Source organism: Gouania willdenowi, chromosome 24 (assembly GCF_900634775.1).
Source record: "Gouania willdenowi chromosome 24, fGouWil2.1, whole genome shotgun sequence".
NCBI lineage: Eukaryota > Metazoa > Chordata > Actinopteri > Blenniiformes > Gobiesocidae > Gouania > Gouania willdenowi.
The window spans coordinates 3,048,711-3,072,610 of record NC_041066.1 but is presented as its reverse complement, the minus strand read 5'-3'; the positions used below and the strand labels follow the sequence as shown (position 1 = coordinate 3,072,610).

Genomic DNA, 23,900 nt, shown 5'->3' with positions numbered 1-23,900 from the left:
TGAAATGGGTTTTTTTTTTGTCCAATTTTCCTCAACTTATCACTTGAGAAACTGAGTATTTAACTTTTATTGTTCCTCCCATCCTTAAAGAAGTCCTTCTGTTTCAAAGCTACCTCAGACTGGAACCATCTGCCTCCATCACTGAGGTCCCTTACCTCCTTTAGAACAGCTCTATTTGCTTACTTAAAAACAGAATCTTTTTAATGACAAATTCTTTGTTTTTTTCCCCTCAACACAGTAAAATATATATATATATAGAGAGAGAGAGATGTGTTATATAGCTATAAATGTGTGTGCAGACCTATGCTTATGTATGTGTATTGCCGTGTATATATATGTACGTCTGCTGTATTTGGTTGTATGATGTATGCAGATCTATATACTGTAAACATGTGTAGATCTATGCGTGTTTATTTACCCTGAGATGTGAGGTGGAGGGAGATTGCGGATTGTGAGCAAATTTGTGTTTTTGTCAGTATTGGTTGTTTTGTGTTTCATAATTTGCTGTATGTGAAATGTTATATGTTCTTGGTCGCCCTCGAAAACAAGATGTTGCATCTCAAGGATTTTTCCATAAATACATTTCAAATAAAGATACACCTTTGATGTGATCCTGCTAACAGACAAACAAACATTGATAAAATGATTACCTTTTTGGCAGAGGTAATAAAAACATGAAACCAGCAGCTTTTTTTTTAACCTGTTCTCTAAAGTTTACCGATACTTCCTAACCATGTGTCTAGTGCTTCCGTTTCCATGGAAAAAGTGAATCAATTAGTCCTACAGGTTGAGCATAAAGTCAATCAAATAAAAACAAACCCAAGCAGAGGAATGTGTTCAATGTTTAATGTTACAATAAGTCTTTTCACAGTTCAACACTTGATTGTTTTTAGAAAGATTTCACATGAATGAGAATGATCGCAGCCTCCGTCTGTGGAGACGACAACACTGTTCAAACTGTGTGCGAGTCCAAAACCAACACGATAAAACAAAGGCACATTCTTGCACTGGAAGCTTCTGCTGGTCTCACTGATCCGAGGCGGTGACCAGTTCGAACCACTGCCTGAGTGCGTCACTGAGAGTCTCCGGCAGCGCGTTGACGTCCCTCAGGATGACGTAGAACGGGAAGGGAAACTCGTCCATATAGGAGCGGATCTCTGGCAGCTCTCCCGGTCCTCCGAACACTGGAACCTTGATGTCCAGGATGGAGTCCTGTGGTCACAGCCAGGGTGGATTCAATTACATTTATAAATTACTATTACGTCTTTAATTATCCATGTTCAATTACAATCATTATTTTTCCCCTAAAAGTCAATTCCAATTACATTCTCAATTACTAAAGTCCAATCATAATTAAACACAATTACTGAGCCTTTCATAAATCCAAAAAAAAGTAACCTTCCACTTGTGTTAGCTTTCTGTTTGTTTTTATCTCTTGGTTACATTGTTAGGCTTCCTTATTAATGAAAATATTGGTTTTAATATTTTTGGTGTGGGTATCTGTCGGTATATCCCTTCATTTTAAATTGGTAAAGTGATCCTTAAGAGAACTAACAAGTAAACTTGATATGAAACATATTTCAATAATTGTTAACTATGTATGTGTACACCATAGAACTGTAACATGGTTCCCCAGTTCAGCGTGTAATTACAATTTAAATGACAGTTTCTATAGAACGTTAATGCCAGTTACAATTAGAAAGTGAATTATCTGAACTTAATTACAAATCAATTATGATTACAACAGCAACAGATTTTTTCAATTGTGACTACAAGTAGAATTATGTCAGCATTGTAATTAATTACTAATTACACAATTACAATCATAATTGACCCTAACACTGGCCACAGCTCAGTGTTACAGACACACACACACACACCAGAGCGGTGGAGAAGATCTTTCAAATGTTTCTCACCCGTGAGTTTGGGTTATCCAGCACCACAAAGATGATGAAGATGTTTGCAGTTCGTGCCGCTCGCACAGCTGCCATAACTCGCTCCTTCCCCTCCAGAAACAAACCTCTGCCATCAGACACGATGACTAGCAGCTGGGCTGTCTCTGTGAGGACACACGCGCACACACACACACACACACACGAGCTGATGATTGATGGTGTGTGTGAAGCCACTATGAAACTGTTGGTGTTCAGCACCACGTTCAGTAAATCACGTCACATCTTTGTTTATTGGCTATTTTAATATTCTTCTGTTTCAAACACTAAAACGTGAACTAGAATCTGTTTTTCTCTCACCGGAGCTCACGGGTCCAGCCACCTGCTGACGAGCAGCTACAAACAGTTTTGTCGACGTCTCCAAAAACTGAAGAAAAGCACAGAGTGAGTGTGAACCAACAGGAGCTCAGGGACTTTAATCCAGAGGATTGACGTCTCACCTGTGCAATCCTGGTCTTCTTCTGCTGGAACTGACACAGGCGGAGGATCCGAGCGCCCGACTCGTCGTTAAACTGTTGCTGGAAAGGATGCAGCATCTGCACCTGCTCCCCAAAGCTGCACACAGTAACAGCAAAGATTCCTCAGCTCCGCCCACTACATCACACACACCTGACAGTAAGACGCTGTTACCTGCAGACGGACACCTGTCCCACCTCCAGCAGGGTGAGCGCGTTGATGATCACTGACAGGGACTCAAAGGCCAGCTGCACAGTGCACACAAAGAACAGGAGGGGGCGCTACAATCAACATCACTTTATATCAAATTTAAAAAAACATCTTCACAAAAATACCTTCAAACTTCAATAAAAAAACATTTAGGAACGGATTCACTAAGATCTGAAATAAAGGGTAGTAAACCAGGTGCCGACACTGGAGATGGGATTGTTGAACTTTTGGGGCGTATCGCGGCGCGTCGACCAATCAGGAGCATTCCCCAACCGTGACGGATCAGAATAATGAGAAAAAGAAAAAAACTAACCGGAGGCGGAGGCAGAGGCAGATGGACAGGCACTCTTCTGCTGGGATAGAGTGCCTGTAGTTGGGGTCCTGGTAGGAGATGCGAGCGCCGATGCGGGTCAGCAGGTCGTCAAACTGGGCACGGGAGAGACGGAAGTAGCGCTGAAAGTGACCCTCGTCCAATCACAGCTCTGGTGAATCCAGAAACGGCGCCGAGGTGCAAATAAAGCCAAGCCACTCTGGATAATGTAAAGCCGATGAACGGCGGTCGCAGGCGGCGTGTTCAGCAAGGAACTCTAAACTTTTCACTATTCACCACGCTTCTCTATAGCCCTCTGACATCACAGTGCACACACAGTCACACCAAATTACATCCGACAACACAATGTTCCCCACCACTTCACAGTCACTGGGTGAATTATGAACATAACTGACCGCCACAATATCATCCATTCTATGAACACCACCAGCAACAGAGAAGCCCCTCCCCTCAACGCGCTAGATGCATCTTCAACACTAGTGACAAACATCTGTATTAAATGAGCACAAGCGTCCAACTACGGGCGTGAGGCACGATTTTGACGTCTGAAACGCGTTTGGTGTGAACGTACCATAAAACACGTCCCAGGAGTACAAGGACTACAGAGAAGAAGCCAAGAATTATGGGACATGTAGGATTTTAATGGAAACTACTACATGGCGGTGCACCCAAGTATGTAAGTTCTGAAGAGAGCGGACAGTCTGCTCTCTTCAGAACAGGGGTTCGCCCGAGTATGTTTGAGCCTTGACTCTCCATTTTCTTTCAGTGGCTGTGAAATATTGACTATTGTTTAAATTATTTTCTTATAGTAAAAAGGTTAGATCTGTGTGTAAAGCTGTATGTTTTCTCCTGAATGTGAATAGTACTTTTTCCAGCGCAGAAACAGTCACCGCAAACAGTTCCAGATTTTATGAAATTGCATTGCGTCCATTGCATTACTGTATTTGCATTTCCACCTCCCATTTTTTGCTCCGCCTACATTATACATTCAGAGGGAAACGTGCTAAATTGATTGTGGGCACAATGTGACGTGTTGAACACGTGCAGTCCTGAATGACGTTTGCACACATTTTAATCATCAACCATAAGTGAATCCGCCCCTAAATCTGCCAAAGAGGCGACTGAAGCAGCTGGGCTGAATGTATGGAAAACAAAAGTAATAAAATTATTATTGGTGATGTTTTAATCAATATAATTAAGTTGTTTAATCCATCTGGACTTAGAAATGTATAAATAATCATCTCTTTACTACTAATGTCTTGACTGTTCCAATGAAGGGAAAGAGATTCTATTATTCAGATAAAATGTTTCAAATGTTACAAATATTGACGAACGTGACTCAGAAAAAGGAAAAGTAAAACTAAAAAAGACGAGCTGTGACTTTCTATTTTGTCCAATCAGAGGCCCACACTGTCAGGGAACAACAAAGCCTGAGCTTCTCGGACCTGTTTGGAGTGGTTGTCCACCATGCTGGAGGAGTCGTCTACTGCCAGGCAGATCTGATAGTCTCTCTTGCTGGGTTTGGTTCTCCTCAGCCAAATCTTGTCTTTGCGAAACTGACTGGCAATGTAAGGGATCACCTTCCTCATGTTCAGACGCTTGCCTGTACGGTAATCTCCTCTGAGGAGAGAAGAGGACACACACTGTGTCAAACAGATAAACAGGGTGACGTGAGTGGGATTGGCTTCACCGACCTGAGCTTGGCGGCCTGTGTTGGCTCCAGGATGAGGCGAAGCTGCTCACACAGCTGTTGGGACAGAGCCGAGCTCAGAGCCTGGTACTGGTGCCACATGGATGCTGCTCGTCCCTCCTGGAAACACACGCACAAGCTAAAAAATACTGTCCATAACAGCAGCAACTGTCGCAGGCACTGACTGTCAGAACAAAATAACAGATCTGTTGTCTTTTGTTTGTTGTTTGGTGGCAAATAGAGGTGAACATGGAGGTACCACCAAAAACTATATGGGGCGCTGCAACTAATCCCACTCCCACTGCTCGACTCAACAATACACTGTGATTTACCATTAATTGAGTTTTTCCCTTTAATTTACAGCTGGAACAAAATCACCGAGCAGCTTTTAACACATGATCACTAAGCTTTACATCTTTCTCACAAGAAAGGAAAAGCAAACGAAAAAAATCACATATACCAGTGAATTTATTGTCTTTAAAGAACTATCCACACGGCTTTTGTGTGTTGAATGTGTGACGTAGAGCAAAATAAGGGCAGTGATAAAAGCATGTGAAAACGGTGAATGTGGATGTTTTTGAGTGTGGCCCAGCTGACATGTGCTGTAACATCTGTTCAAAGATAACGTGACATGTCACAGTAGACCGAGGAGAGCAGAAAACAGAAACTAAAAAGCTCGACTGGCAGTTCAACCAGAAACACTGGATGTGATGAAAGTGTTGGTGATGAGTTTCACCTCCTCCTCAGTGCCTGGAGGAACTCTGTGCCAGGCCTCCAGCTGAAGCTCCATCTCCCTCCTCATCTCTTCCAGGTTTTGCTCTTCTCTCTGCACACACACACACACACGCACGCACGCACGCACGCACGCACGCACGCACGCACGCACACGCACACGCACACGCACACGCACACGCACACGCACACGCACACACACACACACACACACACACACACACACACACACACACACACACACACACACGTTGCCAGATTGGCCTAAGAAGACTTTTGAAACATGAATTAATGAGGCATTGGAAACTGGAGTCGCTGGTAGTGAATTGAAGCCTGATTCATCTCGATCATTTATTGTCCTCACATATCAGGAGGGCTATCAAATTCTTTGGTAATCAATTATTCTATCATCGAGAGCGACCATGGCTCAGGTGGTAGAGGGTCGTCTTCTGATCGAGAGGTTGGAGGTTCGATCCCAGTACCTGACTATGTGTCGAAGTGTCCTTGGGCAAGACACTGAACCCTAAGTTGCACCCAGTGGTCGACTAGCGCCTTGCATGGCAGTCCTGTCCCACTGGTGTGTGAATGTGAGAGTGAATGGGTGAATGAGCTGATGTGTAAAGTGCTTTGGGACTGCTTCAGTGTGGTGATAAAGCACTATATAAAATCAAGTCCATTTACCATTTATGAAGATCCTTAACCCAACACAGAGACCAGTGACAATACGTTGCAATGCTAAAGTGGCAGATGTACTTCCTTGTGTGGCGGTGGAGGACCTCCCGCTCTTCCAGGGTGTGAGTAGACCACAGACTGGCCAGTTACCTGAAACTATTCCCAACTCAGATGACATTTCAACCCCATTTCTACCCCAGTGATTGGGTGAATGAGCTGATATGTAAAGCGCTTTCAGACTGCTTCAGTGTGGGAATAAAGCGCTATATAAATCAAGTCCATTTACCATTTATCAATTAATCTGTTAATCAGATAAAATATACTTAAAGGCAGGTTAGGTGATTTTCGAAAGCTAGCATGACTTTGAATGTAGCTTCCCCAGTGGCCCCGCCTTTATCCCCCTAGCTCCTCCCCTCTGTGCTGCGTCTCACTCACATGCACGAGCGCCGGTTCTCCAGAAGCAGACCTCATCTCATTGCTTGCATTGTGTAGAAACTTTGCTGTCTATTGTCTCATTCAGCAGTAAGTAAACAATAAACTTTATCATTATACAGTATATGTTAAAAAATATTACTTAAAAATTCTGTTTTAAGTCCGTCACCGGTGACACGCTTTGAGTGTGTGTGCTCGTTCATGCAAGGGATCAAGAACGTGCAGGGAGACAGGGAGACGTTATTGGTTAAAAAAAAAAAAAACCTCTTTTTTCATTGGTCGAAGTTATTAAAGGTTTACAGCTGCTACAATTGACAGATTTTCTTCGTTCCTTTTTCAGGGCACATAAGATCTTAATTTCTGTCAGGACATAAAGACAATTTCCACCAAAAACTTAAAAAGAGCATTTGAAAAAAAATCCCTTACCCTAGCTTTAAGCTTGATTTAAATGACAATTTTAAATATCCAACAGAAAATAACACCAATCACTTAATAATACCAACCAATGAAAAATGTACATGTCATTGATCACTTTTTGTGATCAATGAATTTAAGGACCTGAAGGAATCGTTGCAGCCCTACATAGACTTTTAAATCTGTGCAATCATAAATATCCAAGTTTTCTTGACCCCGTTCATATTTCGTTTTATACTGATACAACAAAAACTATTTGACGTTTTCTGGCCTCCATCACTAACGAGCGTCTCTACTTCCTTCTGAAATCCATTTTCCTCGTGATCTGCCATGAGAGCATTAAATGGCATTGGTCAGCAGCTTGTTTAGATGCAAAAACCAATTATGAGCTCCTTTGACCATTAATGGTAGATTTTAAGTGTGTCGAGAGCAGGAAATGAAGTTAATCAACCTGAGTGAGAATTCATTAATGACTTTAAAGAGTCTCCAAAACTGCAGCTTCAACCACATATTTCTACTAAAGCTGAGGTTTGATTGCAAACTCTAATATCTCTGGATAATAAATCAGGAAAAAACATTAACAGTGAATCAATGCTAAGGAATGTGTGTATGAACCTTTGTGTCCAGCAGCAGCAGCTCTGGATTGGTATGAATGGTGGATTCTGAGCTTCTCTTTGCTCGCTCTTCATCTCTGAGTTGCTGTCGATCCCTCCATCTGTCCTCCTCTTCTTCTTCATTCAACTGCCTTTGAACCTCCATTTCTTCACTGTCCACACCTGAACAGTCAGAAAAGTGAATGGGTTCATCAGCATATTCATACAAACAGATGTTCAGAACATTGTCAGGAAGTCTTTGGATCCAAACAAAATGAAGAGAAACGCTGAAACCTTTGAGTGACGCCTTTGGAGTATCGAGTGATTCTGGCTTCAGCTCCTGAGTCTTAGCTGCTTGGAGCTCCTCTTCCTTCTCAGTCTCCATAGCAACATCATCATTGTGATCTTCATCTTGGTCCTGATGAGGCCCTGCTGCTTTCTGCTGCTCTGCATTGGCAACATCTAACGGAAAGAGCACATGCACACTCATCCATTCAGTTCAATGGATGAATTCTGGTGAAACTTTGAGGTGCAGAGGCGTGCATGTGTGTGTATGTGCGTGCGTGTGTGATGGCTGACCGTATGTCTGTGTGTCGTATCCCGTCTCCCCTTGCTTCATGTGTTCATAGAGCTCAGACTCCTGCTGTGCGTCACTCATCCTGTCCTCAGTGCGATCTTTGCTGCTCTCCACCGTGCGCAGACGTTTGTTGATGCGCTCGTTGTAGTCGCCCGTCGACCGCTCGTTGTCTGCTTGGCCTGGTTTCCTCTTAAAGCTCTGTAGTGAGGAAACAGGAATTAGAATAAATATATATTCCATGTTAAAGGGAGTGTAGAGCTGAAGAGTACCTGTGTGCGGCTCTCAGTCTGGGACTGCGAGGCCATTCGGGCCGTCAGCTTAGACTGGTGGCCTTCTGATTGGTTTGCATCAGCTGCTCCACTGCCATGTTCCTGATAAAGCAGAGGACACTCGGTATGAGGTGTGAGTGTGAGGTGGTGATGTCATGTCATGTGATGCAGTCATCAGGCTTTCACCTCTTTGGCCTCTTCTCTCTCTGAAGCCTCTCCAGCCAGTTCCACAGCACTGCTGCTCTGAATGTTCTCCTCTCCAGTCTGACCTGCAGTGTTGTGCTCCTTCCTCTCGCCCGCCTCGGGCCGTTCTTCTCCCTCCTCCTCCTCTTCTTTCTCTTTTTCCTCCTGCACCAAAAAGAGCTCAGAGCATGAGATGAGAGAAGTAAACCAGCTCAGGTGAGGCGTCGGTTTACATTCACACCTTTGGTTGAAGTCCTTTGTCATCAGGAATACTCCTGTCCTCGTCCCGCCCTGTCTCTGTATCTCTTTTCTCCTCCTCTTCCTCTCCTTCTTCCTCCTGCTCAGCAGAGCCTTCCTCACCCCCTGCTTTATCCTCACCTTCCTCTTCCTCCTCAGTTTTGGTCTCTGGATTATTTTCCTTTTCTGGATTCATGTCTCCGCTCTCTTCTGATTTCTCTTCTTCCCCTCCTTCTTTCTCTTCACTCTCCTTCTCATCCAGCTCCATGGCTTTGTCGTCAATGTCTAGAGGATTCTCCTCTGAAAGGTCACGGCCAATGTAGAAACAAAGATTTTAAGAGAACACAAATATTACAAGACCAATACGTAATGGCAACATTTAAAGGTGTCATAATCTAGGAACCATTCGATTACAATTTTTAAACATACTTGATAATAAATACAGTGATTCTAACATCAATTTCAAACAAAGAGCCAAACTGAGGGAAAATTATGGAGCAGGTTAAACCTGAGATCATACAGAATATCACAGCAGGGCAGCAGAACATAAGGAATAGTCACTATTATAATAGTCTGCACTGATTTTACAGTGTAGTTTTTTTTATCAAATTCCAAATAAATTAAAATTAAAAAGATATAATAAAAACTAGATTTCATCTACATCATTTTAGTTTCTCGTTTCACAGGTTGTGGGAGGAGAGAAGTCAAAATATGTGATTCAATGTTTTTAGCTTAATGTTGCTTTTTTTCTGCAACCTAATTTTGGGTCACGGCACAGGCATTAAGAACATCCGTCATAAAAGAAATATACAAAATATAATAGTATATAGTAATATACTATAGTGGGTAAGTAAGCAGCTATCCTCTAAGGTCTGAAAGATCATTTTATTTCTGGACTTCTGGGTTCCTCATGAACAAGAGTGATAGTTTGAAAGGTAATGACTGGACAACTCTATCCATGTGACCAATGGATTTAATGATTGAACGTATATGTTTGAGAGGCTACTGTGAACAATGATTCATCCAGTCTGTGCTGCATCCTCCTACAGTGAAAACACTTTGATTAGCAGGTCTCAGCATCACCTGCGTCCTCCCCGTCTCCGTCGTCACCGTCCTGCTGGTCCAGCTTGAGATCCTCGGGCAGATCCATGGCCTCAGGCTCAGGCTTGTTCTCCTGCTTTCCGTGATACGGGTCCACCTCATTCTCATCAAAGTCCCTCTAAGGAACAGCAAGCGCACAGGTCAGACCTCACTTTCAGACACAGAAATGTAGTGGATCTCTGATTGTTAGGTCGTCTTTGGAGCAGCTTATCACGCTGGGATTGAGTCATAAGAGCCTTAAAGCCCTGAGAGTAGTGCAGCTCTGATACATGCAGGAGAACCACAGGATGATGAGATCAACCAGCCAATCGGTAATTACTAAAGAAACTACAATGTTGATTTGGTTCTTGCAGTTGGACTTCAGTGTGTGTGTGTGTGTTATATCAGGTACCTCATCTCCTTGCTCATTAATCTTTTCTTTGTCTTCCTCATCCATCTGCTTGTCTTCATCCTGGTTTTTCTGGTCTTTGTTGGACTCGGCTGCATCCACGTTGTCGTCTTTGGCCACTAACTGAGACTCACCCTGAGAAATTCACACATCACATCCCAATCAAACGTAGAGAGCCACAACACACACTCAGTGAATAGTTTCAGTGCTAACGTGGACGTACCTGGTCCATGCCCTGACCAGACTCCTCCTCTTTCTCACTGCCTTCATCCTCATCATCCTCATCGTCCCCCCAAATTCTCTCATCCAGAGTGTCCGTCTGGCCTTCACCCAGGTCGCCCATCTTTTTGTCCAGCTCATCTTCATTCTCCTTCTCCGACTCATCGTCTTCATCACCTACAGTCCAAACAGAAGAGGAGAGAAGTCTTCATCCTGGTGTTCAACATGAATCTGTAATCAGGGCTAAGGATCCTTAAAGATAAACAAACCTGCTTCATTTTCATCCCCATCATGCATTTGGCCATCAAAGTCCTCAGACATCTCAATGGCGTTGTCTTCAGACTTAATGTTGCCCTTGTCCTGCTGCTCCTCCTTTTCCTGTCCCTCCTGATGTGTGTCCTCCACCTGAAAAACACAGGAAAACTCAGATCTACTCGTTCGATGTGTCAGTGTTAGACACGCTGAGGTTTCTTGTCAGTCTGCAAATACAGGTCATTCCTCGTTGGTTAGGGCTTTAAAAAGGCACTGCTCACCTGATCCTCATTCTCGACCTTGTCACTGACGTCCTTGGTGCCTTCGCCCTCTCCTATCCCTCCACCTTCGTAGTCGTGAAACTCAGTGGCTCCCTCTCCATCTGCGGCAGCCATCAGCTCTTGAGGCAGACAGAAACCCTGAGGGACACATTTGAGCATGTCTTTGATTGTCCTCGTCAGTATCTGAAAAAAGCACAGCCTGTGGCTGAGTCCATACCTTCTGTGCGAGCTCAGTGAAGATGCTGGCCAGGACAGAGAGCAGTTTGCCGGTGCTCCTGTGGGCTCCCAGTGACACAGCCAGGTAGTGCCGCACCAGGTGAGAGTAGACACCCAGCAGGGGCTGCAGACGCACCAGCAACTGACACGCCCAGTTCACCTCCTGGACACACACATCCACAACAGCATCCACATGAAAAGTCAGCAGCTCAAACCAAGGCTTGTCCTACAGACAGGAAGGAGCACCTGGATTTGAGGTGGAGACGCATCCCTGTGTGTCCTCAGCAGCCCCAGCAGCCCGTCCAGCCCCACACAGACTTCTTCAACACGCAGCGCCTCAACATCTGCTTCCACATCTGCCTCCAGTAGTCGAGTCAGGTGACCGGGCTTTAGCAGATCCTCCATAGGCTCCTCCTCCTTTACACCTTTATCAACGACTTGAAAAATCATGGACAGGTAAAGAATAAACATTCAGCTGATATATATATATATACATACACAGGAACAAAGATATTATATTATGGGGTCAATATTTTCTAGGGCTGGGACTTTATCACGTTAATCGCTTTTTTTTTGCATTCTAAGCACCGCAGAACCGTTTTTATTTCACGAGTTCCCCGTATACCCATAATATTGATGCACAGACTACAATACAAGAAATGGGAGAACCTGAGGAGAAGTTGTTCCCCTCCATCGTGGGCATTAGTTGTGTGCAAAATGTGCAAGAAAACGTTTGCCGAGTATCAAAGCTGTTCAATGCTAAACATGTAGCAGCTAGCACGGACAACGTTCCCAACTTATGAACTGAATGAAGCTATGGAGACAATTTCAAACTAAATTCATCACCTTCATTAGTTGCTCTGTTTATTTCATGCCACAGATATTTTTACTATTTTGCACTGTTCAGTTTCTACTTCTCTCTGGAATGTTCTGTACTAAGTGCTGTTTTTTATTTTATTACACAAAAACAAATTTGCTTCAGAAAGTTTACATAAATATTTAAAAGCATGATGTTTGTGCTTTGCAATCGTAACATTCTTTATTCATATTGCATTGTTATCACACAGTGATAATAAAAAACACAACTTTGTTGTTTAAGCTCATGTGTTGTTCTCATTGATTCAGTCATAAACCAAATCAATTTAACCTGAAAAACGTTGCTTGTCATGTCAAATATTGACAGGCGATTAATCTAGATAAATCAAGATTCATGAATTACAAAGTCTCTAATTAATTACATTTTTTTTTTTAATTTAGTCCCACCACTAATATTTTAGCAGACTTTATTATTACTATATTGTACCTGAGACACTGACTGTAACTGAGCTGCATGAATCTAAAACACTAAAACCAACATATTTGTATTTTAATAAAGAACGTGATTCTCTGCTCTTTTTTGTCTCAGAGTATTATTATGTTCTGGGTTTACTATTACTTTTCTTGATCTATCCTGATAATTTATTATTATGTATTAATCGCATCTTTAAGATTATGCCTCCATGCAAGGTGTTATTTTAAGCACTGATCTCCAAATAGGAACAACTAGAACATTTCAGACAAAATCTGTAAAAATATTTTTAAAATTTTATTTTACTGTAGCACACAGTGTTTGAATTAAACCCATTGATGTAAAGCCTGTAAACATGTGATGAGCTCATTTCTATGGTTTCAATCTCACCTGTGGTGTCCTGTTCAGGCCTTCTTTTCACCAGAGTCTGCACAGCACACAACACTGTGTTGATGTTGGCCTCCACCGCAGCAGAGAAGTCATTAGTGAAAGATGATTGATCTGTAAAACAAACTGTTGTATTACACAGAATAAATAACTGATGCCTTTATTTCACCTTAGTGTGAGTTGAGGCTCAGAGACAACATTCATCTACATCAACAGGTCAAAAAATACTTTATTGACTTAATACAGAACATTTAACTCAAAGAAATAACAGGTAATAGAGACTTAGAAAACGTTGTGTAGTTGTGGATAACTTCCCAATCTATCTGATTTTATTCAAAACACTTTCAGGAATATTTGTGGTTACTGGGAAAGCTGCTCATGTCAAACTACAGCTGATGAAAACACACACACACCTGTGTGCTGGTGTCCCACTGAGAGCAGCTGGCTCTTCCAGCTGCTGAACTCCGAGACGATGGCCTCCACATGTCCTCTGACAGACTGCAGGCTCTGGGTTACAGCAGGCTGACTGTCAGCACAGCTGCCTGTCTCAGTGGGTGTGAAGAGCTTCTCGATGGAGGCCATAGAAGCCCCCACAGCCTCCAGCTGCTCAAAAGCTGAGCAGCAGACAGAGAAGTGCCTCCTGTGGGAGGAGAAAAGGCTGTTGAAGAACAGGTTTGGTTTATTGTGAAACCTCTGAGATTGTACTTCACCATGTGTGAAGAAGGTCCTCAGAGGCCTGCTGAGACGCAGCGTCCAGCTCCACCTTCAGGGTCTGGGTCTGCTGCAGCATGGTAGTGATGCGCTGCTGCAGCTGGCTCCATGGAGCGTCCCCCCTCCTCATCAGGCAGCCTGGGGGCTGGCATTGGTTCACCAGCGGGGATGGACACCTCAGGGTGTTCTGTCTGCACTCGCCCTCTTTCTCCTGCTGCTGGGCTTCCTCTGGACAGCAGCGCAGCAGCCAGAGCAGCTGCTGCAGGAGCACGGTGCACTGGGCTGTAATGGTCTGCCCCCGGCACAACCAGTCATGGAGCGAGGCCTGGGGGGGTAGCGTACCGCTAAGCTCACCATCACCGCTCTGGATAGAGTCCTCTAAGCCTTTGACACTATTAGTTAACCTCCTGAAGACAGCGTTGACACAGACACACACAGACACACACGGCTTATCAGTTTCAAAATGGAGAATTCAGTAAACTGACATTTGTATATTTCTACATAATTACACAAGTGGGTCAACAACAAAAAAAACTGAAGCACTTTAAAGGTGAGATATGATGGAAAAAAATCACTTTATAATGGTTTTGCTACAGTGCTATACATCCCTTTAGCCTCATTCAGAGGGCCAAAGTTCAGAGTTTCCTCCCTCCCTTGTTATTCCACATTTTGTAAAAAGTCAGCTCTAAACGGGCGAGTTGGATTTTCCTACGTTGGTAAGGTGACGTCAGCTAACGCGTCCTAGAATGTGAGCTCCTCCCTTTCCAACTGTTTAACAGCTAAAACACTGCGGTTTAATATAAAATATATATTATACTTTATTGCCATATATGTAAATGTAGACTACACTACTGGACGCCCAAACTGCACCACTTTTTCTGCTGCTGATCATGTTGGGAGTCACTGCTTGGAGCCACGGACCCATTGTTTACACACATCAGCTGTTAGCACTCCGTGCTAATGCTACACCAGTTTATGCAGTGAGACCCGGTGTAGTGCAAGGAGGAAACGATGGGGATGTTTGCTTTTAACTCACTAAACCGATGGCCAAATGTTGCTTTTTTCGCAATATTCGGCTGAATATTTTCGGTGGCCGAATACTCGGTGCATCCATACATGTACTGGTAAATTATATTAGACAATAGTGTCTTAAACTTTGTCTAAAACCAATGGTTTCAAAACACAAAATCCATGAATGCATTGCATCATAGGACTAGTATTAATCACTAATACCTTTGAACACAAAGCAGAGGCTTTGATTCTAATTGAATATTTTCTACCTACTGAAGTGCCAACACACGCAGAGAGAAACAGAGAGTCCTGATCAGCACACTGACCTGAGGTGGACCCAGTGCTGGGTGAGGACTGCCAGTCGTCGCCTCTGTCTGAGCAGCACTTTAAACAGGTGAGAGGAGAAACCTCGGCAGCGCTCAATGTTCCCCAGGCCGAGCTCCTGTCACATGACACACACACACACGCACATGCACACGATCAAAATCCAAGCTGTGGGAAAATGAATCAGTGCTCTAGTCTAAACGACCACACTGGGACTGACCTTAGCAGCTTGCTGTAAGGCTGTCTGCAGGGCTGTTCTCCGAGCCCACGAACGGTAAAAGTACCTCTGACATCCATCCCATGCAGTCATCATCTCTGTAAACAGCCTTCAACACAGAGGAGAGCAGCTTTTCAGACGTGAGCTGTTTCTGAGTAAAGTGGGAGCTGAATTCTTTGAAACCTCCTTAAAAACATGTTTGTTGTGCTTGTTGTTTTATATTCTGACATTAGGCTTCACACTAAACAGTCTGCAGAAGTAATGATTGATTGATAACAGACAAAGGCTGCACTGTGGCTGATTATGCACCATCGTGAAGGTGCTGTATAAAAACATGTAGCGGCTGAGGCAGGGCTGACTAAAGTCTCGCTACAATAAAGAGCAATCTTGAATCATTAAATAGTATCTCAGCTTTCTTTTTTAACGTTTAGGGCCTAATTTTTTTGATATTGCACTAACATAAATGGTGATTAATAAAACCGAAGTGATGCCACGTTGCTTAATGTTAATGTTGTTCTGTTGATGCAGCATATATTTACATGCTCTCAGCCTGTTCCTGGTTCCTGACAGCAGACAGAGCCGTGCTCAGCTCCAGTGGAGGTAGGCACAACGTCCTCTCAGGGTCAGCCCTTCTACTCCAAGCCAAGCCTTTACGGTAGGACAGACCTGAAAGCACAGACACATGGACTTCCATGTCAATCCCAGTGAACAACAACAACAGTGATGGAGGGCTGTGTGAGGGGGAGAGGAGAGGACACCTATTTCTGTGAGCATCTTGAAGAGGTCAGACAGAGCTCTCTGCTTCTGCTGCAGGATGTGCTTCACCTCAGACTTCTGCTTCTCTTTCTCCATGGAGGTGTCCACGCTGATGCTCTGCAGCTCTCTCAGATTACTGATGATCTCCCCTGGAGACAAAACCCATACAATCACTCAGAGGTTGCTTCAACTGACAACACCAACATGCATTAGGATGGATATCCGACCCAAGCCCGAGGGGACCCGACAGACCTGAGGCTGGTTTGGACAGTTATTTAGAAATAATTGGTCACATCAGCGTGATCCCTGTGTTAACGTGTAAATGTTGCCTCTTAGTGCTCGTCGGTCAGGCTCTGGTCAGGTTCGGGCTTGGACACATTTGTGGCCCGATAGGCACTCTAACATGTAATGTGGGACGACCGCCTGTTCTTATCATCGTGGTTGGATTTTTTTTTTGCACAAAGAAAAAAAAAAACAATTCAAATAAATAAACGTCCTTCAAAATAAAAGTCCTGTTTTTTTTTTAAACGTTTCTTCAAAAGGCAAACTCCCTCAAATATAACAACTGAAAAAGACAAACACTATTTAATAAATCTTTGTATTTGTATTTAATGCTTGTACAGAAGTGAAAGAAGAGAAAAGAACTTTAATTCCCTCAATCCGTCACCTGTAGAATCAAAACACATGCCCTTCTGTGTGTAGCTGCACGAAAGGACACACTGCTTAGAAGTGTCAAACTCAAGGTCCATGGGCCAAATCACACGTTTAGGGAATCCAATGTGCCCCACATAAGGTTAAAATAACAGAAAAATCATGAACCATTGAGTAAATTACCAAAAAAATCAGTTGTAGATCAAAAAACCCTACAATATTTGCCAGGACTCGCAGTTTTCCCGTGCCATTATCACAAGACTGCAGTCATTTTTAAACTGTGAAATAACTTTTAATTTTTCTCAAAATTCTGCAACTACCCACTACAAAATTCCTCTAAACTACACAATAATTGGTCACAAAATCAAGGAATCTTGAAGTGAAGATCCTGCAGAGACTGATATCTGTCATTTATTGCTCAGATATTGTTGATGCCATACAAAGTTTACCTGTGAAGCTGTCCAGGTCTTCAGCCAGTTCAAGAACAGGATTTTTCTTCAGCAGCTGGATGCACAACTTGTGCATCTTCCTACTCAGAACAGGGAGTCGTCCTTGTAGAGAGGATGGGTCTATTCCTTCTTCTGGGATTCCATCCTAATGTACACAACAACTGAGTGAGGAAACAACAGGAAACAGATCTCAAATATGTGCTTTACCTGCGGAGTTACAGCCTTTGCAGGCAGACTGCGTTTTAACACCTGATGAACCCGATGGATGGGAGTCTCTTCTGAGGTGGAGTCCACACTGTCCATGTGTGCACTACTACCCTGTTCTACTAGAGCAGGGACACTCGGGTTGTTCAGAGCTTCTTCAAACTTTTTCACAAACTTGAAGAGAGTTCTACGGGAGGAAAAATAACCCATTGTTCACAGCTGTATATTTGAAGCTAATGTTTAGACGGTCTTCTTACTGACCGATGGGTTTTATCCACGGACTGCTTGATGGACCAAAAACTGACATCATTCCACCTGGAGATCTTAACAAAGTCCTGAAAAACATATCATCACATGAAACAGAGCTTTGCAGGATAAATGCGATGAAACAAGCGCTGTACCTTGAGCTCCTTCTCAATAGGCAGCCTGAGCTGGGAGACTCTGCTGTGAACGACGTCAGAGAACTGGCTGTAGTATTTGTGCAGGTTCCACAGGAGACTGGACAGGTTCTCTGCAACAGGAGAAAACCAACAACATAGCATCAACTTCTTCAACACACTGTATGAGAACACTGAGCACATAATGAGCTTCTCTCTGCTTTTCTCAAAGACATTTTTGCAACAAATGCAGTTCAGATCTGTGTCACAGGTTATGTGTTCAATCACAATGTGTGAGATGTGTCATTGTGTGCGTTTCCGGAGTCATGTTGTGTATTTAATTTGAGGCGGCACTAAACAAGACCCGGGCTGCCAGTCACCCAAATCTGCTTTAGTCGGATTATAATAAATCGGAACAAACTATATATTCTCCCCAATTTATTTTGTTGCTCTGTTTTAAGAAAAGCCTGATGCTGCCTTCAGGATCACTGCCCTGTGTCAACAGGCTCTCCTAAATTCCTTGCTGTGACTATAACATTAGTTCGTAAAGACTAGGCCGAATGCGCTAACTCAAAATAAAGAACGTACATTTCACTAAAAGAAATAAATTCCCAGTACAACTTTCTTCAGATTTCTATATTTGTAATGCATTACTATGAAACTACCAGTTGTTCGAATTTAGAACCACTGGTTTTATGCATTTGACATTTTCATCCAGTTTTTAGTCAGAGCAAAAGCTTTTGTTGGTTTGTAGAAAAAATGTTCAAACACTTGCCTAAAAGGGTATTTTATTATACTGAAATTGATTTATAAATGTTTCAAAGCATTCCTTCTAATGGGAAAAACTGTTTTATTGGACCATAACAACAAATCCAAATGGACAATACTCAAAGTTAAGGCTCAAACATACTTGAGTGGACATTCGTAGAGTGGACTGTCCGCTCAACGATGTTTTGTGTGACACCAGGTACGCAGACAAGTTTTTGTGGTACTTAATAAGCCTGAGTATGTTTGAGCTTTTCGGCTTCATGTGAATCCAAAGATTAAAGAGTGTCAACACTCATGGCTAGATTCACTGAAGGTTTAAGGGTATTAAAACGTGTGCAAACATCACCTAACGCACTAATAAGGAATTACAAAGCCCAAGGAATCAGGTGTGCGGCACCACTGCACTTCCCTAATGTGTACTCATTCCATTTAGAGCGTTTTCCTCTGATGAATATGCATAGAAGGCGGATCTCCCAGTGGGAGCAAAAATATGAGTGAATGAAAATAAATGAATGCAGGGGACACATTACGATTCATGAAATCTGGAACTGTTTGCTGTTTGATTTAGTACCAGAAAATACCACGACTGAGAAAGAGGTGCAAACACACACGCAGACATCATCACTGCCGTAAATGTGGACAGAAAACACAGTAGAGGTGGAAAAAAGGCTCCGTGTGTGTGTGTGTGAGAAAGAGAGAGAGAGAGAAAAAAAAGAGAAGAGATGGATATATGGATATGACCATGAATCGATTTCGCTTAAGACTCACTGCTCCACTGATCTCCCTTCTCACCTTGTTTAGAATGTCAAAGTCTCGTGTCGTATTGATATCAGGCCAGAATCAGCAGATCAGATCCGTAATTTATGCATGATCACTGATGGTGACATATAAGAGCGTATGTGACAAAGTGCTGCTGAGACCTGCGCTGGATGATGGTTAATCTTCAAAGAATGCAGACTGATTTACAGACTGTGTTGTTGCATTAACACAGATCAATGGCAGATCAATAGGACAGTTTCTGGCCAAATCTGCCTATTTTGCATGCACTGAATATAGCAAATTAAAAGGTCCTGGTGGAGCACCCAGATTAAATTAGGGGGAAAAACATAATTAGGTTTTAAAGTTGTTGTTGAAAACTTAATTTGTTTATTTAGTTTTCTATTTCTTTTTCTGTTTCTGTTTGTGCAGCAGACAGAGAGGTCCAGCTGCCTCAAATTTAACTTCCTCAAATGTCAGTGTGCTTGTGCGCACTGACGTCTCCATATAAAACGAGCAAAACGCTAATTTAAATGGGTCGGTATTGTGCAGTAATCATTGCTGCAATCTTAGTGAACGCCGTGCAGGAGGAGAGGAAACTGCATCACTAAAGAATTTAGGGAAGCAACTGGATTACCACCCTTTATTTGAGATCTTAGTGAATGTGGCCCTGAATGTGTAGAATAAAATGGCTGACCTTTTCCAGGCTGGCTGGGCACCAGCAGCAGATGGCAGTGAAAGCTGAGCAACATGTTGAGGCGAGTGTGGAACTCTCCCAGGGTGGAGCCCTCCATGAAGGCCTGCAGGGAGGAGGACACTGAGGACAGGGACAGTGTCTCTGTCTCCTCACCTCCTGGAACAAGGAACAACAGGAACTTCAGACAGTTTGCTCAAACATCTACAAGCATTTACACAGCTGCACCATGTTTAGACTTTTAAAGGGTATTTACACACTAAATTAAGTGAATGTTGTTTAGTATACAACTTTATTTTTAATTCTACTAACCACACAGAAAAAGATACACAAAAGTTTGTTATTCCAGTTGTTTCTCTTTAGCATTGCTTTGTTTGTATATATAGAAATGTATTAATGAATATAGTAAATCCTGTTCCACTGCTGTCTGTACATACCTGCGTGGTTTTCTGTCCTCTGCTCCTGCAGATATTTCTCCACCAGCTGATAGATGGAGAACCAGTGTTTGTTGGACTTCTCAGTGTGTCGCTTCATTGCATTGTCCAGACTGCTCGACCAACAACTAACACAAACCAAATGAAACATTGTCATTACAAACAGCTGATACAGATTAGAGTAAAGGTGTACAAACGCCACTACGAGCTCTGACAGACGCTGCAGTGCATCTACTAACCACACGCAATCACTCTCCTCCCAAAAATCCTGACTACGGGTCGTGATGACGCAGACTGCATACGCTGTGATTGGTCCGCTCCAAACATAATCCCTGGTATTTGCTTTTTCTGGTCGATACAATAATTTTTCAACTTTTTGCAGAGCGGCGCAGCAGTTGTTTCCACAATGGATTGAGTCGAAGAGAGAACCGAGATTGTCAAAAAAGTGCCAGGGTTTCATTTTTTTCTTTCATTGCTGCACCACACGTGAGTCATGAGTCCAATCACTGACAAAAGGTGTGTTTTTCTGTTATTACGTCTACTCTGCCATGTCTCTATACTGACAGTGTGTGTGTGTGTGAGATTAAAAACAGACGATGTGCATTTCATTAAAAGCAAATCATAGGATCGCAGATATGACGTTATGTTTAAAGTCTAGCGCTCGATCCACGACACTGTTTTATGCTTTGTTTGCATACGTTTATATTGAAGAATAAACTGTTGTTTAGATTTTTGTGTCCAACAATATACAGGTAAAGATGTGTTTTATTCCCAAAAGAAATTGCATTTTAAGATTCTAAAGACATAAAACATTGCTTAGTGTCACCGGAAGATATACAAGGTCCTTTTTATGCTCATCTGAAACCACACGGACATAGAGCCACAACCTTCTAGGGGCATGGTAATAAAACTGCTGAGCGACGTGTTCTATCGAAGCAAAACTCTTGCTGGTCAACTACTGCATCTTCAAGTGCTTCTTTTTTGCTTCAGCAGCTCAAACACAATGTCATCAATACATTAAAAGGACTGTTTCTGGCCTTTGTCAAGGAAGGTGCCCGTTTTGAGGGTATTTCAAGAATGCAACATTAAAATCCCTACAGACATTAAAATGCATATATTTGTATTCTAAGTCCATTCCAACAACAACAACTTACTTTTTAATAATGGTGTAGGTGCATAATTAAATTAATTCAGCATATTCACTAAAATAATTAAGTGTGTCGTTATCTGCACAGAGCAGAGAGAGAAATGAACCGCTGCTCCGTTGCAAAACCACTCAGCTGTTTTCCATTCTCCATGTTGAACATTTTATACACAGGCCAAATCCTCCTTGAAATAGGGTCTCTATCTCAACAATGTCTGCATTTGGTGGATTAGCCCTGCAATCGTAGCAAATCCTGCATCAGTGAAGGAAATAGTGCCTCCATAGAGATGCTGCGCTCTTTTTTGAGATCTTAACGTCACACTAAGGGGCAGAACTACTGCCCCTTAGTGTGACAAATGTTGACAGTTTTGTTGCAGTATAAAAACAAACAAGAGCATGACTGATCCATACCTGAGTTCCAGTTTACGCCACTGGATGATGAGCTGGGTGAGTGGTTCCAGTTCTTTCCGCAGAGACACTGTGCGGCTGGCATTGTTCTCCCAGTCCTCAAAAGGGCAGCAGAAAACAGAGATGAGAAAGGCCAACATTGTGTTCCATCCAAGACAAGATTATTATTATTTTTTTTCTGGATTAATGGCCTATTTAACGTACCTAAATTATAAAAACAGCATCAAGAAAAACTGACCTGTGCTTTGCTGAGGAGGATCTCCAGACCGTTGAGGAACTTGGCCAAAGGGCTGGCCAAGCTGAAAGACTTGAGTCTGTCCATCACCACAGTCAGCTGCAGATAACGCACAGGCACACACGCACAGGCACACACACACACACACACACATGCTCGATGCTGGATGTGATGGTAATCTGTAAGTTGATCCATTTTGCTGCTAGACTGACCTGTATAAGTGCAGGGTGCTCTGGCCACTCGTCCAGCCTCTGCCTCACAGCAGCATACAGCTGATCCAACACTGGCAGGCAGAGGCGGGCCTCGATCATGTTGGGCTGCTGGTAGAAGTCGTACGGTCCTTCAGCAGAGACACACAGGCCGTCATCACTCCTGGAGCCTTGCACTGTGTTCTGGAGGAGAGTAGCCAGCAGCAGCTCACTGCCGGTCAGCAGCTGATCCACTTCACAATCTAAAGATAGAAACAGGTTCACTTAGATAACTTTGCCTTTGATTGATTTCTTTACCTGTAAGGTGATGCTACGAACCAATCAGATGGTAAAACCTGGACATCACAGGTGATGCTATTTGATAGGCGGATACCAGGGCTTGGATGTGTTCTTTACTGCGATTGGCAGGAGCTTTGCTGTGATACCACAGTGATTGGGCGTATCCCAGGCACAAGCGTTGATGCACCAGGACCACAGTGTTCATGGTGGTCCCAGACAAGCTGTCCTCCTGAGCTTTGTCCTGCTTCTCCTGCAGCCCTGAGTCTGCTGGAGCCTCCAGGCTGGGCTGAGCAGTAATGTCTGCAAAGTCCTGGGGAAAACAGAGTTGGAGCCATGTAGATCACATGGTTTATGTAGTGCTGTGTGAGTTTGTGTGGTGATACCTGGTCAAAAAGAGGAAACTGCTGTCTGAAGTCTCTCTCTTCCTGCTCATCCTCAGTCAGCCCTGAGCCATGCAGTCGGCTGCGGCTTCGATAGAGACTGGCTTCGCTCTGCTCTCTCTCAGTCTTCCGTCTCTCCTGCTCGTCCCACTCATTCACCAAAGCCTGAAACACAAGAAACGTACACATTCCTTTACTACACATTACAAAGTGCAATTTTAGGACAGCAGCAGCTGCATGGCACACAGTGTGGCTGCAGTCTGACCTGACAGATGTGCCTGAAAAGCTTGCGTGCTTGGGGACTGAACTCCCCTGTTGACAGGGCGTGACACTGCACAAACAGCAGAGCATTCACAAGCAGGGTGCAGGACTGGGGCACCACTAGCTCCAGGTCCTGCTGTGGAAGAAGCTTCCCCAGGCTGCCCAGAATGTCCATACACATCCTGGAGCACAGGAAGTCAGCTCGGGCAAGGTAGGACTGCAGGCTGGGCACTGTGGAGGGAAAGGCCAACAGGCAGGACACCAGTTTGGCCAGACCTGGAACTGGAGTGAGAGAGGCAGTCACTTGTGAGGCCACCAGCCTCATTCCATGTCGAAGCAGGAAGATGCCAGTTCTAATCGGCCCCACCACATCCGGATAGAGAGGATATTCTTCTAGAAGCCTGTGGCAGAAACGCTGTAGGGAGTTTTGCCACACGGCTTCCTCTTTCAGCAGGCTCTGCACTGCTGTTCTGGATTTGGAGGAGGCGCCACCCTGCAGGGCCTTCAGCAGGTGGGAAAGCAGGGCCTTAACTGATTTCTCCTGACCAATGCTGCACAGGAAGTGCTGCAGCTCCTGAAAGAGTCGGCCGTACTGAGGCTCATGGGGGCGGCATGCCTGTTTCCTAGAGAGCTCAGCTATCTGCTCCTTCATCTGCTGCATACGGATCCAAAGATACCTGTGAACACGTGACAAACAGCACGTCATGCACCTTCACTTTGACCTCCAGAGACTATTTCATATTTCAGAGCGA

At 43.6% G+C, this 23,900-nt stretch overlaps 1 protein-coding gene across 6 annotated transcripts in view; it reads right to left on the bottom strand.

Annotated features, from left to right (window-relative positions):
- Positions 1-831: 831 nt before the first annotated feature.
- mdn1 (midasin AAA ATPase 1) overlaps positions 832-23,900 on the bottom strand; it is a 94,642-nt gene continuing 71,573 nt past the window's right edge. For 2 of the 6 annotated variants that reach the window (XM_028440380.1, XM_028440385.1), the window contains 40 exons: positions 23,153-23,825; positions 22,891-23,052; positions 22,547-22,817; positions 22,232-22,470; positions 22,023-22,118; positions 21,788-21,882; positions 20,236-20,360; positions 19,802-19,957; positions 17,605-17,714; positions 17,465-17,538; positions 17,207-17,390; positions 17,000-17,144; positions 15,902-16,048; positions 15,683-15,809; positions 15,147-15,252; positions 14,929-15,044; positions 13,591-13,998; positions 13,294-13,520; positions 12,884-13,006; positions 11,452-11,642; positions 11,207-11,368; positions 10,990-11,127; positions 10,726-10,861; positions 10,461-10,633; positions 10,241-10,372; positions 9,832-9,967; positions 8,753-9,048; positions 8,515-8,676; positions 8,329-8,430; positions 8,062-8,257; positions 7,777-7,944; positions 7,505-7,665; positions 5,376-5,465; positions 4,644-4,759; positions 4,395-4,569; positions 2,583-2,656; positions 2,393-2,507; positions 2,253-2,319; positions 1,917-2,059; positions 832-1,212 (listed from right to left, as the gene is read on the bottom strand). In XM_028440380.1, coding sequence (XP_028296181.1) covers positions 1,027-1,212; positions 1,917-2,059; positions 2,253-2,319; positions 2,393-2,507; positions 2,583-2,656; positions 4,395-4,569; positions 4,644-4,759; positions 5,376-5,465; positions 7,505-7,665; positions 7,777-7,944; positions 8,062-8,257; positions 8,329-8,430; positions 8,515-8,676; positions 8,753-9,048; positions 9,832-9,967; positions 10,241-10,372; positions 10,461-10,633; positions 10,726-10,861; positions 10,990-11,127; positions 11,207-11,368; positions 11,452-11,642; positions 12,884-13,006; positions 13,294-13,520; positions 13,591-13,998; positions 14,929-15,044; positions 15,147-15,252; positions 15,683-15,809; positions 15,902-16,048; positions 17,000-17,144; positions 17,207-17,390; positions 17,465-17,538; positions 17,605-17,714; positions 19,802-19,957; positions 20,236-20,360; positions 21,788-21,882; positions 22,023-22,118; positions 22,232-22,470; positions 22,547-22,817; positions 22,891-23,052; positions 23,153-23,825 — 6,703 coding nt within the window. In that variant the 3' untranslated portion in view covers positions 832-1,026. The remainder of the gene's footprint in view (positions 1,213-1,916; positions 2,060-2,252; positions 2,320-2,392; positions 2,508-2,582; positions 2,657-4,394; positions 4,570-4,643; positions 4,760-5,375; positions 5,466-7,504; positions 7,666-7,776; positions 7,945-8,061; positions 8,258-8,328; positions 8,431-8,514; positions 8,677-8,752; positions 9,049-9,831; positions 9,968-10,240; positions 10,373-10,460; positions 10,634-10,725; positions 10,862-10,989; positions 11,128-11,206; positions 11,369-11,451; positions 11,643-12,883; positions 13,007-13,293; positions 13,521-13,590; positions 13,999-14,928; positions 15,045-15,146; positions 15,253-15,682; positions 15,810-15,901; positions 16,049-16,999; positions 17,145-17,206; positions 17,391-17,464; positions 17,539-17,604; positions 17,715-19,801; positions 19,958-20,235; positions 20,361-21,787; positions 21,883-22,022; positions 22,119-22,231; positions 22,471-22,546; positions 22,818-22,890; positions 23,053-23,152; positions 23,826-23,900) is intronic. The other 4 variants (XM_028440384.1, XM_028440386.1, XM_028440382.1 and 1 more) reach the window with 3 other exon arrangements.